We start from the raw sequence: 14,938 nt of genomic DNA on the forward strand, positions 1-14,938 counted from the left end.
TTCAGTAGTGTGGACAACAAGACCTCTCTACCTCATTTGTTTCCTTCTTTGCAGCCATTAGCTACTCTCTTTTCATCCTTCCTTAGCTAAATTTTCTATTTTCTTTAACATTAGACTTCTGTCACCCATAGTTCTCTCAGAAAAAACTACTTCTTTCCAAACTTCCCCTGCTGAACAGCCTGTTTCTTTTTTCAACTGATAGACAAATATTAATATCAAGTATTTCAACAGGACTAAATGCTAATCCTGTACTTACTGCTCTTGACAAAATCTGACCCCAGATAAACAAATCGCAACTGAATATCAAACCATAAACTAGAAAATCAATTAAAAATTTAAGAGCAATGTAGCAGGAAGACCATGGCCGCCCAAAAAGTTAAGGACAAAAGGTTTTCCAAATAGGCAGAACAACTGTAGAACAAGAAAAATGCCAAACCAAAGAAGCTTAATCCCCACAGAAAATAACCAGGCAAGCAAACAATGAGGGACCTGGAAGATAGTTTTCAAAATGCTTTAAAAACACTGCTGATAAATATGTTTAATAAAAAGATAGAAAGCCTATACAAGGTAGTTTGTGTGATGTGACAAACTGAAGATTATTAGAGGAATTTTTGGAGTCCACAAACAGAAAACTAAATGAATTCCAAGCGAAGGAAAGGGAGTCCAATGAAAAAATAGTAACCCAGCTAAAGGATATGAAAGAAGACATAAAAAAGCAAACCAAGGCAGTAAAGAAGTCCATACAAGACCTAAAAGAAAACTTCCACAAAGATATAGAAGTCATCAAAAATTAGAGACAGCAGAAATTTAGAAAAAGAAAAAATGAAGTAGGGGCTAAGTAGTGGTAGAGTGCTTGCCCAGCATTCATGAAGCCCTGGGTTTGATTCATCACTGCCATATAAACAGAAAAGGCCAGACGTGATACTGTGGCTCAATTGGTGGAGTGGTATCCTTGAGCAAAAGAAGCTCAGAGACAGTGCCCACGCCCTGAGTTCATGTCCATAACTGGCAAAAAAAAAAAAAAAAAAACGGAAAATGTTGACAGCAGAATAGATGACATAGAAAGCAATCTCAGGAATTGAAGACAGATTAGATATTATAGAGAAAGAGAAGACAATTTTCCAGAACAAATCCAAGAAACAAGAAAGGAATTTGCAAGAACTTCAGGATTCAATCAGAAGACCTAATTTAAGACTAATAGGTATGGAAGAAGGTGAACAGAATGCAACTAGATAGATATATTAACATATTTAACAGAATGCTAGCAGACAACTTCCTGAACATCCAAAACAATAGGCCCATTCAGATACAAGAAGCCTTTTGAACTCCAAACAGTCCAGGCCAGAAGAAAACATCAGCCCAGGCCATAAAAGAACATCCCACTAAGACATTATGTCTGTACAGGATCAGTAGAGGCCAAAGAAAGGATCCTTAAGCTTTCAGAGAGAAAGATTGATTGCTAGAAAACCAGTCAGAATAACTATAGATTTCTCAGCCAAGACCATGAAAGCAAAGAGCCTGGGATGATGTGTGCCACACCTTCAAGGCAAACAACTACCAACTAAGTATACTGTACCCAGCAAAGCTCTCCATAACCAAAGGACAAATAAAATCTTTCCATAATGAAGAAAAATTGAAACAATTTATCTCCACCAAACCAACACTAGAGTAGATACTTGAAGACATCCTACATTATAGAAAACCAACAAGAACACAATATTGCCAGAGAAAATACCACTCAGAGAACATTATAAATACAGTAAGAAAAAAGTGATATACAGCCCCTAAGCAGGTAGATAATATGGCAGGAGTTACCAAATACTTCTCAGTCCTCACTCTCAATATTAATGGATTTAACTCTCCAATTAAACAACATAGATTGTCTAGTTGGATCAAAAAGGAAGATCTATCCATCTGCTGTCTTCAAGAGACATCTTGCCAACCAAAAAAAAAAAAACATTCTCAAAGTGAAAGGCTAGAATAAAATCTTTCAAGCAAATGGCCCCCATAAATAGGCCAGAGTAGCAATACTAATATCAGATAATGTAGACTTCAAATTAAAATGAGTGAGAAGAGACATGGAAGGACATTACATAGTAATGATGGAGTTTTATTTTTTAATAAGGAGAAATAATAACACCAATGATATCTAATAATCCAAGCTTGAAGTATATCAACATTTTATGTATTATTTACCTTTATATTATACAATATATTGTTTTCATATAGTAATATAGCAAACATATTTATTTTTCTTAATGAACATTAGGGCTCTTTTTTATATTTCATCATTATACAGATGCTATAATGAACATTTTTTATGTCTCCCATATGCACATGCATGTAGGTTATGCCTGAAAGTGATATTGCTGGTCAGGCGCTGTGGAATATGCCTATATTCCCAAAGTTTGGGAAGTACAGTCAGGAGAATTTTTAGTTCCAAGAAAGAATGACTTGTATAGTGAAACCCTGTGAGCCAGAGAAAGAAAAGAAAGTAAAGTATGCTTTGAAATGCTTCTTAACCAACACTTGCCTTTGGTAATTCTAAAAACAAGTCTGGACTAGGAGTATAGCTCATGCTTGCCTTAGCCAGCATGAGGCTCTGGGTTCAATCCCTGGGACCATACTAGCCATACCATCCTTTTCACTACAGTGAGATGAGGAGATAGAATGATATGGGAATCCTTTCTTGTACTTGGTTTTCAGAAAGGGTACATTCAAATTACATAAGTATTGGTAAAACAGAATTAATTATCTTAAATCCTTAAAGACTGAAAAATGATTTTAGGGCTGAGAATATAGCCTAGTGGCAAGAGTGCTTGCCTCATATACATGAAGACCTGGGTTTGGTTCCTCAGCACCACATGTATAGAAAGTGGCCAGACTGGCACTGTGGCTCAAGTGGCAGAGTGCTAGCCTTGAGAAAAGGAAGCCAGGGACAGTGCTCAGGCCCTGAGTTCAAGGCCCAGGACTGGCAAAAGAAAAAAAAGAAAGAAAGAAAAGAAAATGATTTTAGCACAATTAAGCTCCTGAATGGGTGGTAAAAGAAGTCTAACCCAGTGTTTCACAAATGTTAATATGTATTCATGTATCTTTCTATCTGTATTTGTCTATAAACTGTGTTTGTTTATATTCAATAATTATTCAAAGTACATTTCTTACAATTAGTGGTCAGAAGTTTTTAAAAAGTTTTATATGACAACCAACAACTAATGTAGACTGTTTCCTTCTTTATCAGAACTTGGAAAGTAAAGGTATGAGAGACCAGCGATTGGATTTTCAAAGACGAGCAGTAGAAACCAGTGATGATGACCTCATTCCATTTGGAGATCGACCAACAGTATCTCGGTTTGGTGCCATCTCTCGAACTTCCAAAACAATATATCAAGGTGCTGGCCCAATACAGGCTATGGCACCTCAGGGAGCTCCCACAAAATCTATTAACATTTCAGGTACGAATCTTAGAAGTAAACAGAGCTTTCTTCTTCATGACTCCCAGTAAAACCTTTCTTCCTCATTATCAAATTTTTAAAGAATCTTGCAACACAGAGCAGGGTGTCGTGGTGTATATCTGTAGTCCAAGCTACTCAGGAAGTGGAAGCAGAAGCAAAACAAGTCTGATCCCTTCTTGGGCAAACTAAAGTCAACAAAATACAAAGCTAGGTACCATTGGCTTCTGCCTGTATTAAAGAAGCTAAGATTTGTAGGATTGAGGTTTGAAGCTAGCCCAAGAAATTCTTATCTCCAAAATAACCAGCAAAAAGCCAGGCTGGAAGCACTGGCTAAAGTGCTAGAGAGCCACATTTTATAATAAAATCTTTCAAAGGTAAGCAAAAATAGGACATATAGTATGGATCCAAAGCGAGAAGACTGTTGAACTTCTAAGCAGAATTCTGATGGCCTACAGGATTGCCCATCACAAACAGAAAACCAAGGAGCTAGGGGTGGAAAAAGGGTGGAAAAGTGCAGTAGCAGAGCACACTGGCTACACCACTGATGAAAGTGAACTATGCAACTCATGGATGGAGATGGGAGAAAATGAGGGAACAGATGACACTGTGTGAAAGGAAGTGTACTTATTTCCAGATGTATGTAGAGGTAACCCTGCTGTGTATCACCTCTAAAACAACAATAAAGGGGCTGGGGATATGACCTAGTGGCAAGAGAGCTTGCCTCCCATACATGAAGCCCTAGGTTGGATTCCCCACCACCACATACACAGAAAACGGCCAGAAGTGGCGCTGTGGCTCAAGTGGCAGAGTGCTAGCCTTGAGCAAAAGGAAGCCAGGGACAGTGCTCAGGCCCTGAGTCCAAGGCCCAGGACTGGAAAAAAACAAACAAATAATAAAACAACAATAAAGTAAATTAGGGGGGAGAAAGGGAGGGAGGACTATGGGCATAAGTAAAAGAGCGCTTGCCTAGCATGTGGAAGGCCTTGAGTTTTACTCTACCCAAAAAAATTACTGGGATCAGCATTCAGGTCTTGTGAGCCCTCACCAGAATCAGCATAGGCTTTCTCTAGCCTACTCCTCCATATGGTTCCATATTCATTCCACAAACAAATCCCGAAGACTTCTGGACCACACTGCCAGAGATTGTGGTTTAGGAGTTAGAAATGGAGTCTGCATATCTTCAAAAGCACCTTGGTTACATGTCTAACTCAAGGTCTTGCAGAAGTGGCAAGAGTTCATCCAGTGGATCCAATAGAATATTTAGTACTGTGGATTTGCAAGTATAAGGACAATATAAACATGGAACAGCAGAGGGAAAAGGAAATGGTTGACTTGGAATGGGAAAGAGAACTAGCACTGATTGAGCAGGAAAAGCTGAAGAGGCTCAGAGCAGAGGAACTCTTGTTTCAGCAGCAGCAACTGGCATTCCAGCTGGAGTTAGAGATGCAAGAGAAGGAGAAACAGAAAGCTGAAGAACTTCAGAGAGCCCAAGAGCAATTGGAGAAGATAGCAGCGGTGGACTCAGGCAAAACGCTGGCTGAAATTAGTGACCAATATGGAGTGCCGAACTTGAGCAGAGTGGTCGAACTTGAGGAACCCATGTTGTCTGATGTTACATTAAACATTGATCAAGATTTGTAGGACCAATGGACATGAGAAAAATAAATATTTCTCCTTGTTTTAAAAAAAGTTTTTAAAAATTACTGGGTCATGGGAAAAAGAATCATACAAGGCAGTCATTGCTGAACTTTTTTTACAAGTAAGGTAAACATCTCTCAGGGGTTAAAAACTAAATTTAAACATCTATGTAAACATTTTCTGTGTTTTTTCTTTAAATAGCTTTATTTATTAAAATAATATTCTCAAGAAAAATATCACATCTGACAGTTTAGTGGGGGAAGAAATAAAATCAATACACTATTAGCATTTTGGCTATCTTTGTAGACATCTGTGTGTGCAGTACATGCATGCCTTTTAGGTTATGGTTCCCTTAGAAGAAGAGTCAATCTCTGAATTATATCATGCCTCAATAAATTATTCCCTTGCAGATTACAGTCCATATGGAACCCATGGAGGTTGGGGAGGTTCTCCATATTCACCTCATCAAAACATAGCTACTCAGGGACACTTCAGTGAGAGGTATGAGTCCTACATTTTACTTGTACAAGTATTTAAGATTGTTGAATTTTTTTATTTTATCTTTCTGATGAATAACTTGTTCACAAAAAAAAAACTAAAATTTACTTTGTGTTTTCTTTCTTACCAAAGGGAGAGAATATCAATGTCAGAAGTGGCTAGTCATGGAAAACCCCTTCCATCTGCTGAGAGAGAACAACTGCGACTAGAATTACAGCAACTGAACCATCAGATTAGCCAACAGACCCAACTCCGTGGACTAGAGGTACCAACTTAAGAGTTCCTTACTCCAAGTGTTTTGGTTTGCTTGGTTGATTAGGGCTGGTTAGTTGATTTTAAGAAGGCTTTGTTTTTTTCTCTTGAGACAGGGTCTTGCTTTGTTACCCCAGGTGACTAAGAACTCACAATCTACTGGGATTAAAGGTGTGTACCACCATGCCCAGTTCCAGGTTCTTGTTTTGATGTAGGATTTTACCATGTGACCCCAGGTTAGCCTCAAACTCAGGATCCTCCTGCCTCTACCTCCTGAGTACAGATACACCCAGCTTTCATGCCAAGTTTTGAAGGGCTTTCAGAAGGTTTTTTTTTTTTTTTTTTGGGGGGGGGGGTTGGCTGTACTAGGGCTTCAACACACACAGCACATGTTACGCAAGTATCTCTTTAGCCCTAAGCTCTCTCCAGCACCTTTAATGAAAGAATTTTTGAGGGATTACTATAGGTGTCCATTCTTCAAAGAATTTAACACTGGCTCCAGTTCTGAGAAAACAGGAACCAGAATTACTATTATCTGAAAATATAAAACATTATCTAAAATGTTTTGATACAAACTTGTAGTCCTGATGCTACCTTTAACTTTAAGGTAAATCGTTCTTCTTACCAGTGAATGATTTTAGCTTAAATTCTTTTTATTTTGTTTCACTCTTAGATTTCCTTTACTCATTAGCTTATATAAGTCCTTAAAAAGCACAAGCTTAGCCAGGCATCAGTGATGTATGCTATAATCCTTGCTACTCAGAAGGGTATGAGGAGCATGGTTTAAAGCCATCCTGGCTAGGAACTAGTCCATGAGACTCTTCTCTCCAATTAACTATCCCCCCCCCCAACAAAAAGGGCCAGAAATGGAGCAGGGGCTCAAGTAGAAGAACACTTTTAAGCATAAAAGCTTAGGGACAGTGCCCAAGCCCAGAATTCAAGCCCCTATGACCAGCACCCCCCCCCAAAAAAATGGTTCAAGCTTAGACCTTGACTTACAAAGGAAAGAAATAAAACATAACCCATATGTAATAAGAATAACAGGCATATCCCTGATAGTTATGTTAGGCAGGTGATATTGTCGTATCCCACATTTTCCTTTTTTTAAAAAATAGTGCTAACCTTGCACCTATTAGGCAAGTGCTCTGTCACACTAAGCTATATCTCCCAGACTTCTACCTTCTCTTTGATTGAATATGAGTTTTTCCCATCATGATGGCACATACCTATAATCCCAGCACTTAGAGAGGCTAATGCAGAGGAGTATTGAGCTTGAGTCCAACCTGGGTTACATTGTGAAACCTGTCTCAAAAAAAAAAAAAAAGGAACATTGCTTATATTGGTAAGATTCGGGTCTTTTTTCCCATAAGGTAAGGTACATTACTCATCTTAAAATCATGGCTTTTTGCATCATTATAGTCATGAGGTAGGATCTCTTTGTGAATATGTTGTCTATCAGCAAAGTTAAAAGAGTTATTGATGCAGGAACCTGGGGTATGCAAAAGTCAAAGCTGTTGCTCAGCCTGGTGCAAAGACTTGAGAAACTAGATGGAGGACTCAGTGTAGAATGTGTCTACTCAAAGAAGTGTCCCACTTTGAGGTTGTGTAAATTAGTGAAGAATTAGGAACCAGCTAATTGTTTGAGCTTACCTTTCCATGAAGTTTGGGGAACTGTGTTATTTTATTTTAATTTTTAGTGTTTATGCTAATATGGGGGCTTGAACTCAGAGTCTTGTACTCTTGCTTAGGGTAATCTGCTCAAGGTTGGCATTACACCACTTGAGCCACAGGTCCACTTCTGACTTTTTGCTGGTTGGTTGGAATTCAGAGTTTCAGGGTTGTTTCTCCCCTGGTTGGCTTCAAATCTCTATCCACAGATACCAACCTCCTGAGTAACTAGGGTTACAGGCATCAGCCACCAATGTGCAGACTGAGTACAGTTTGAGTTGGCAGCAACAACACAGCCTTATAGGGAAGCTGTATCCTAAGAAGATAGTTAATCACAGAGATCAGAGGCTGCCATCAATTTGGATTCTGAAAAATGTTGCTTCAGCATTTTGTGTGGAATTATGTTCACCTGGTTTATCTTAAAGAGAGCCAAGTGACATATCTGGTAGCTTTTATGTGTGTGCCAGGACTGAGGCTTGAATTTGGGGCCTAGACACTGTCCCTGAGCTCTTTTGTTGGAGGCTAGCACTCTACCACTTGAGCCACCTCTGGCTTTTTTGAGTGTTAGAGTTAAGACTCTCACAAGGACTTTTCTGCCCAGGCTAGTTCGAATTGTGATACTTAAATCTGAGCCTCCTGAGTAGCTAGGAGTATAGGCATGAGCCATCAGTGCCTGGCTTACAGTAGACTTTTCTTTAAAAAAAAAAAAGAAAGTAGGGCTGGGAATAGGCTTAGTGATAGAGTGCTTGCCTAGCATGCATGAAGTCCTGGGTTCAATTCCATAGCACCACATAAACAAAAAAAGCTGGAAGTGGCGTTGTGGCTCAAGTGGTAGATTGCTAGCTTTGAACAAAAAATAAGCCAGGAACCAGTGCTCAGACATGAGTCCAAGACCCAGGACTGGCAAAAAAAAAAAAAAAAAAAAGTATGCCTAAGATGTAATTATTCTCCAAATTTAAATTCTATATTTTTCTTTAATTCAAATGATACTCATAGAAGGGATTGTGTTTTACAGTGCATTCTTTTTACTACAAATACTTAAGGGAATAATCCTTTAAATCTCCATGGTCTAAAATTAGGCCTGGTTATTCTATATCTGGTGTGAAATGTATGTGAATTATGTATGTGTTTGGCTTTATGCACTAGGCTGTTAGTAACAGGCTGGTGTTACAAAGGGAGGCAAACACCTTGGCAGGCCAGCCACAACCCCTACCACCTCCAAAATGGCCTGGAATGATCTCAAGTGAGCAGTTGAGCTTAGAACTTCACCAGGTGGAAAGAGAAATTGGGAAAAGAACCCGGGAACTAAATATGGTAAGTATTATGGTGAGAAAAGAGCTGAAAATAAAATGAAAGTCTTTATAGCTGGAGGGTTCTAGAATTATCTGGAGTTCATCCAAGGTACTCAGTCTCATAGTTAGAATAATTCTCAGGAAGAAGTGCTTCCTTGTTGTTGTTGATTTTTCTCTTGCCAAATTCCCATTTGATTTTAACATGTTCTTTCTCATGGGATTGTTTGCTAACTTTTAGCTAACAAAGTACCTAATTGGAAATTCTTAGGTACCTCTTTAGCATACTGTGTAGGTAATTAAATGGAGTGTTTATTCTTTTGCAGTATTATGATATAGAAAGATGTATTTACCAAATAACATTCTAGTTTTCAAACCCTTCATTGATAACATTTTTTGTTGTTTTTTTATGCTGGTCTTTGGGCTTGAACTCCGGGACTTGACATTGTTCTGAGGTTTTTTGTTTTTTTTTTTTTTTGCTCAAGGCTAGTTCTTTGCCACTTGAAGAACAGCTCTACTTCCAACTTTTTGGTGGTTAATTGGAGATAAGAATCTCATGGAGGGCTGGGAATATGGCTTAGTGGTAGAATGCTTGACTAGCATGCATGAAGCCCTGGGTTCAATTCCTCAGTACCACATAAACAGAAAAAGCCAGAAGTGGTGCTATGGCTCAAATGGTAGAGCACTAGCCTAGGACCTGAGTTCAAGCTCCATGATTGGAAAGAAAAGAAGAAGAATTTCATGGAGCCAGGCACTGTGGGCCTGTAACCCTAGCTACTCAGGAGGCTTCGATGTGAAGATCATGGTTATAAGTTAGCTTGGGCAGGAAAGTCCATGAGACTCTCATCTCCAATAAACTTGTCAAAAAACCTGGAAATAGAGCTATGGATCAAGTGGTAGAGCACAAGCCTTGAGCAAAAAGAGCTCAGGGACAGTGCCCAGGCCCTGAATTCAAGCTCTGTGACCTGAAGAAAAAAATAATAATCTCATGGACTTTTCTGCCTAAGATGGCTTCAAACCTGTCTTCAGATTTCAGCCTTCTGAGTAGCTAAGATTATCAGCATAAACCACCAGCACCCAGCAATGACCACTTTTTCAGTGATTCATTTAGCAATTTTTTCTGTGATTTTTTTTGTATGTTAGTTTGATTAGTCTCCCTGTTACTTTTGTCTTTCTGTAAAATTCAGTATGTGTTTTTGTTTTTGTTTTTTCTTAATCCAGTCCTGGGCTTAAACTCAGGGCCTGGGCACTGTCCCTGGGCTTCTTTTTGCTCAAGGCTAGCACTCTGCCACTTAGGCCACAGCACCTCTTCCGGCTTTTTCTGTTTATGTGGTACTGAAGAATTGAACCCAGGGCTTCATGCATGCTAGGCAAGTGCTCTACCACTAAGCAACATTCCCAGTCCTCAATATGATTTCTTGTTTGTTTGCTTTGTTTGTTTGCCAGTCCTGGGGCTTGAACTCAGGGCCTGAGCACTGTCCCTGGCTTCTTTTTGCTCCAGGCTAGCACTCTACCACTTGAGCCACAGCACCACTTCCGGCTTTTTTCTGTATATGTGGTGCTGAGGAATCAAGCCCAGGGCTTCATGTATACGAGGCAAGCACTTTACCACTAGGCCATATTCCTAGCCCTATGATTTTTGAGCTTTATTTGTATTTTCTGAGTTTGGTCTGTCCCGTTAGCACTATTAAATAGAAGATAACTGGCTTTATTTTCTTCTCCTTCAAAGGAGAACCAGTGCTCTCTGGACATGAAAAGCAAGTTGAACACAAACAAGCAGGCAGAAAATGGACAACCAGAACCACAAAACAAAGTTCCAACTGAGGATCTTACATTGACATTCAGGTAAAGAAAGGGACATTTTTGTAGTCTTATTGAATATTACCAAACCACTCCAGGAATCATCTACAAAACGTTTTATTTTAAAATTTCTATGTTTCTGAGTATAATAAGAAAAGAAGGTTTTTGCATAAATCCAGGAGCAAAGAAAAGGAAGCAAAAAAGTATCCAGATTTGAATTATTTGGTAATGAATAGCTTTCTTCTTGTTGTTTTATTGTTGTTCATTTTAATGTTTGGGATTGAACTCAGTATCTCACTCATGCTAGTTACACACTTTACTACTTAGCTATGTACTCAGCACCAGCTCCTATTTGGTATGTAAGTAAGTTATAGATAATTGAAAATTTTGGAAAAGACAAAATTAAAATTCCTTTTTTTTTTTGTTTTTGTTTTTGTTTTTTTTGCCAGGGCTTCATGCATGCTAGGCAAACACTCTACTACGAGGCCACATTCCCAGCCCCCTAAAATTCCTTATAAGCTGGATGTTGGTGGCACCTGCCTGTAATCCTAGCAACTCAGGATTCTGAGATCCTAAGGATCTCAGTTTGAAGTCAGTCTAAGCAGAAAAATCCATGCAATGTCATCTAGTAACTAGCTAGCAAAAGGCCAGACTGGAGGCATGGCTCAAGTAGTAGAGTACCAGTTGAACAAATAAGCTGAGCAAGCACAAGGACATCAGTTCAAACTCTGGTGCCAGCAAAAAGAAAGAAAATAGCCAGGTTCTGTGTCTCACACCTGTAATCCTAGCTACTCAGAAGACTGAGATCTAAGGATCATAGCTTGAAGCTAGCACAAGCAGGAAAAATTCCAAGAGACTTAGCTTCAGTTAACTAAAAAATCTGGAAGTGGAGCTGTGGCTCAAGTAGTAGAACCTTAGCCTTGAGCAAAAGAGCTTAGGGATAGCACCTAGACCCCAAGTTCAAGCCCCAATACAGACTTGATGGGAGAGGAGAAAGATAATCTGTAATTTCGATATCCAGAGGTAACCAATATTAACATCTTTCCTAGCTCCTTATTTTTTCAAACCCAGCTACCTCAATTTTTTTTTCTTTTTTTTGCCAGTCCTGGGCCTTGGACTCAGGGCCTGAGCACTGTCCCTGGCTTCTCTTTGTTCAAGGCACTTGAGCCACAGCGCCACTTCTGGCTGTTTTCTATATATGTGGTGCTGGGGAATCGAACCCAGGGCTTCATGTATGTGAGGCAAGCACTCTTGCCACTAGGCCATATTCCCAGCCAGCTACCTTAATTTTTAATTCCATCTATTCTGTATCATCAAGTATGAAAGGATATATGATAACTATCATGAACAACTCTATGAAAAATTATATATAATTCTTCTTAAGCAATTTTGAGGTTTGGGTTTGGCTATTTTATTGTTGTTTTATTTTGCTTTTTTGGCCAGTCCTGGGCCTTGGACTCAGGGCCTGAGCACTGTCCCGGGCTTCTTTTTGCTGAAGGCTAGCACTCTGCCACTTGAGCCACAGTGCCACTTCTGGCCATTTTCTTTTTTTTTTTTGCCAGTCCTGGGCCTTGGACTCAGGGCCTGAGCACTGTCCCTGGTTTCTTTTTGCTCAAGGCTAGCACTCTGCCACTTGAGCCACAGCGCCACTTCAGGCCGTTTTCTATATATGTGGTGCTGGGGAATCGAACCCAGGGCTTCATGTATATAAGGCAGGCGCTCTTGCCACTAGGCCATATTCCCAGCCCAAGTTTGGCTATTTTAAATCTACATATTATCCTGAGTTCAAAATAATTTCCTGTATTAATAAACCTGCTAAATTAGAGGTCAGAATCTTTTCTTAAAGGCCAAGTTGAAAGCATTTTAAGGTACGAGCCTTGCAAACTTTGTTTTTAGTCAGCCTTGTATAGTATAAAAGGGGTAGAAAATATATAAATAAATGGACAGTCTATTAAAACTTTGTAAAAGGAGGCAACCAGCTATGTGCTAACATGAATGAGAAGCTATAAATTAAAATTTGGAAGCTATTCATTTTTTTTCTTGTGTTAAATGTTAGACCCCATTGTTTAACAATTTTATTCTGCTAGATAAAAGCTCTTCTGTTGTTTCAAAAATTCCAACTACACTTTTTTATTTTAGCAGTGATGTTCCAAATGGATCAGCCTTGACGCAAGAGAATATCAGCCTCCTGTCAAACAAGACCAGCTCTCTAAACTTATCAGAAGACCCTGAGGGAGGAGGAGATAACAATGACTCCCAGAGATCCGGAGTTACTCCCAGTTCTGCTCCCTAAAATATGTGGAGTCTTGCTTCTCTCTTCTACTCCCAACCAACTTCTGGGGGATAGGAGAGAAAGAACAAATGGATAACTTCTAAACTTTTTCTCTAAAGTAGTCAGAGAAATCCAGGAAAAGCACGGAGGCAATGTGCACAAACACCACTACTAAACAAACCCTGCACATAGTTCACATTAATGCATTTTTTAATTTAAAGAAAAAGAAAATTAGCAGTATCTGCAAGCAATTCAGATTAAATTTGTTTTTGTTCTGTGAATGAACTTTATTTTAATAACTTTGGACGCCTTGGATGCAGGGCTTTAAAAAAGAAGATATTATATATACACTCTGTTTGATTAATTGTATGATCTTAATGAAATAGGTTTTTCTTGTATTTGGTATTATTACATACCCAGTGTATAATTCCTTACCCCCAGTCCTTTCCAACTCTCACAACCTCATAAAGACAAAATGCACCACTATTTCTAAGAATTCTGTGGTGCTTGAGAAACAGAGACAGTAATAGATTGAGTTATTAGAAAATGTGCAGCAAACTAAATTTTATTGGCACTTGTTAGTGGAATTTTTTTTCTTTCTGAATCACTAGCCTCATGGATGGATAGATGAGTTTTTCTTATGAAAGTTGAGGGGGCATAATTTCAGCTTTCTAGAGACATAATTAATGATTCATTTTTAATTCCCTATTCCTATGTTAAGGCTTCTTTGAATTCTTTTAATATCATCAGAAAGCCTATTTATATCGTTTGATTATTTAAGAATGAACTATAGCTTGTTAACATTGAAAATACACAGTTGAGGGACTGGGAATATGGCCTAGTGGCAAGAGTGCTTGCCTCCTATACATGAAGCCCTGGGTTCAATTTCCTAGCACCACATATATAGAAAACGGCCAGAAGTGGCGCTGTAGCTCAAGTGGCAGAGTGCTAGCCTTGACCAAAAAGAAGCCAGGGACAGTGTTCAGACCCTGAGTCCAAGGCCCAGGACTGGCAAAAAAAATTACACAATTGATGTATTTCTGTGTTTTGCTCATGATTGAAATTTTGGAATTGTGCTTTGCAAATTAAACTTTTACTGAAATATTGAAATGCCCCCAAACTAGGACAGTCTACCACATTTCCAACTATAAAATATAAACTACGTGAGTTTTAAGGAGAGTTAATGAATTGAATATTTGTTGTTCTTCATACTTAGTAGCAAAAACTATAAGTAACTTGCAGTCAGTTTTCAGAAACTTAGCTTTTCAGCATTAAGAAAGTTTGCTCTAAAAATAACCAAAAAAAGTACAGACGGATTTTTAATTATTTAGTTCTGCTGCACATATTCTGATACCATAGCTCTATACTTCACTAAGCCCATTTAAACTTGTTAAGTGGGGATTATTTCATGTAATCACTCTTTCTCCTTCCCTCTGTTTACCTGATTTTTGGTTTCTCTTTCTGGATTATACTACTAAATCAGAAAGCACTGGTTATGTAATAAGTTACTGCATTGCTTTGGTTGGGTAAAAGCAAAAGTTTATATTTTTCTTGTTTCTTATATTCTTAACCCTTAACTCCTGCTGAGGTCAGAACAACCTCAGTCTAAGCTCTGTGTCCATCATATTGTTAACTGAAACAAGTGGGGGTGGGGGGTGGGAGGGGTAATTCAGTCCTGCCATTGCCTACCAGTAGGAGAGCCCAAACAGAACACTCATTTGAGTAGCGATTATTTAATTTGCCCAGTCAAGGCACCGTGTTTATATACTATTTCACATTGAATTTGATTATGCCCTACAGACCTGGCTGGTCAAGGATTTGATATACACATATTGGCTTGGGATTCGAGCTTTCTTTTTTATTTAAATAAAAATTTATATATATTATATATATATACATATATACATAGCTATATCTGTATATATATTGGGTATGTTTTAAGGATTTCTTCGCATGAGCGCAGCTGTTGCAATAAAATGACTGATTGGGAGGTAGAAGCACTGAATGAAGGTGAGGCATTTTTCATTTGATGCATACATTTGTCTTTTTAACATATACATTTGTTTTTT

The 14,938-nt window shown here is 38.6% G+C and overlaps 2 protein-coding genes across 3 annotated transcripts in view; both read left to right on the forward strand.

Moving 5' to 3' along the window:
- Positions 1-13,150, forward strand: part of Rc3h1 (ring finger and CCCH-type domains 1) — an 87,307-nt gene extending 74,157 nt beyond the window's left edge. The window contains exons 15-20 of one of the 2 annotated variants that reach the window (XM_048356462.1): positions 3,239-3,452; positions 5,501-5,591; positions 5,721-5,853; positions 8,655-8,822; positions 10,527-10,642; positions 12,740-13,150. In XM_048356462.1, coding sequence (XP_048212419.1) covers positions 3,239-3,452; positions 5,501-5,591; positions 5,721-5,853; positions 8,655-8,822; positions 10,527-10,642; positions 12,740-12,890 — 873 coding nt within the window. In that variant the 3' untranslated portion in view covers positions 12,891-13,150. Of the gene's footprint in view, positions 1-3,238; positions 3,453-5,500; positions 5,592-5,720; positions 5,854-8,654; positions 8,823-10,526; positions 10,643-12,736 lie in introns of both variants that reach the window. The other variant, XM_048356461.1, reaches the window with a different exon arrangement.
- LOC125359020 (DPY30 domain-containing protein 1-like) lies at positions 4,616-5,093 on the forward strand. Its single transcript, XM_048356463.1, is given in 2 exon segments — positions 4,616-4,648; positions 4,650-5,093. Coding segments are annotated over 2 exon segments (477 nt in total).
- Positions 13,151-14,938: the final 1,788 nt, after the last annotated feature.

This window comes from Perognathus longimembris, chromosome 11 (assembly GCF_023159225.1).
Source record: "Perognathus longimembris pacificus isolate PPM17 chromosome 11, ASM2315922v1, whole genome shotgun sequence".
NCBI classification, from domain to species: domain Eukaryota; kingdom Metazoa; phylum Chordata; class Mammalia; order Rodentia; family Heteromyidae; genus Perognathus; species Perognathus longimembris.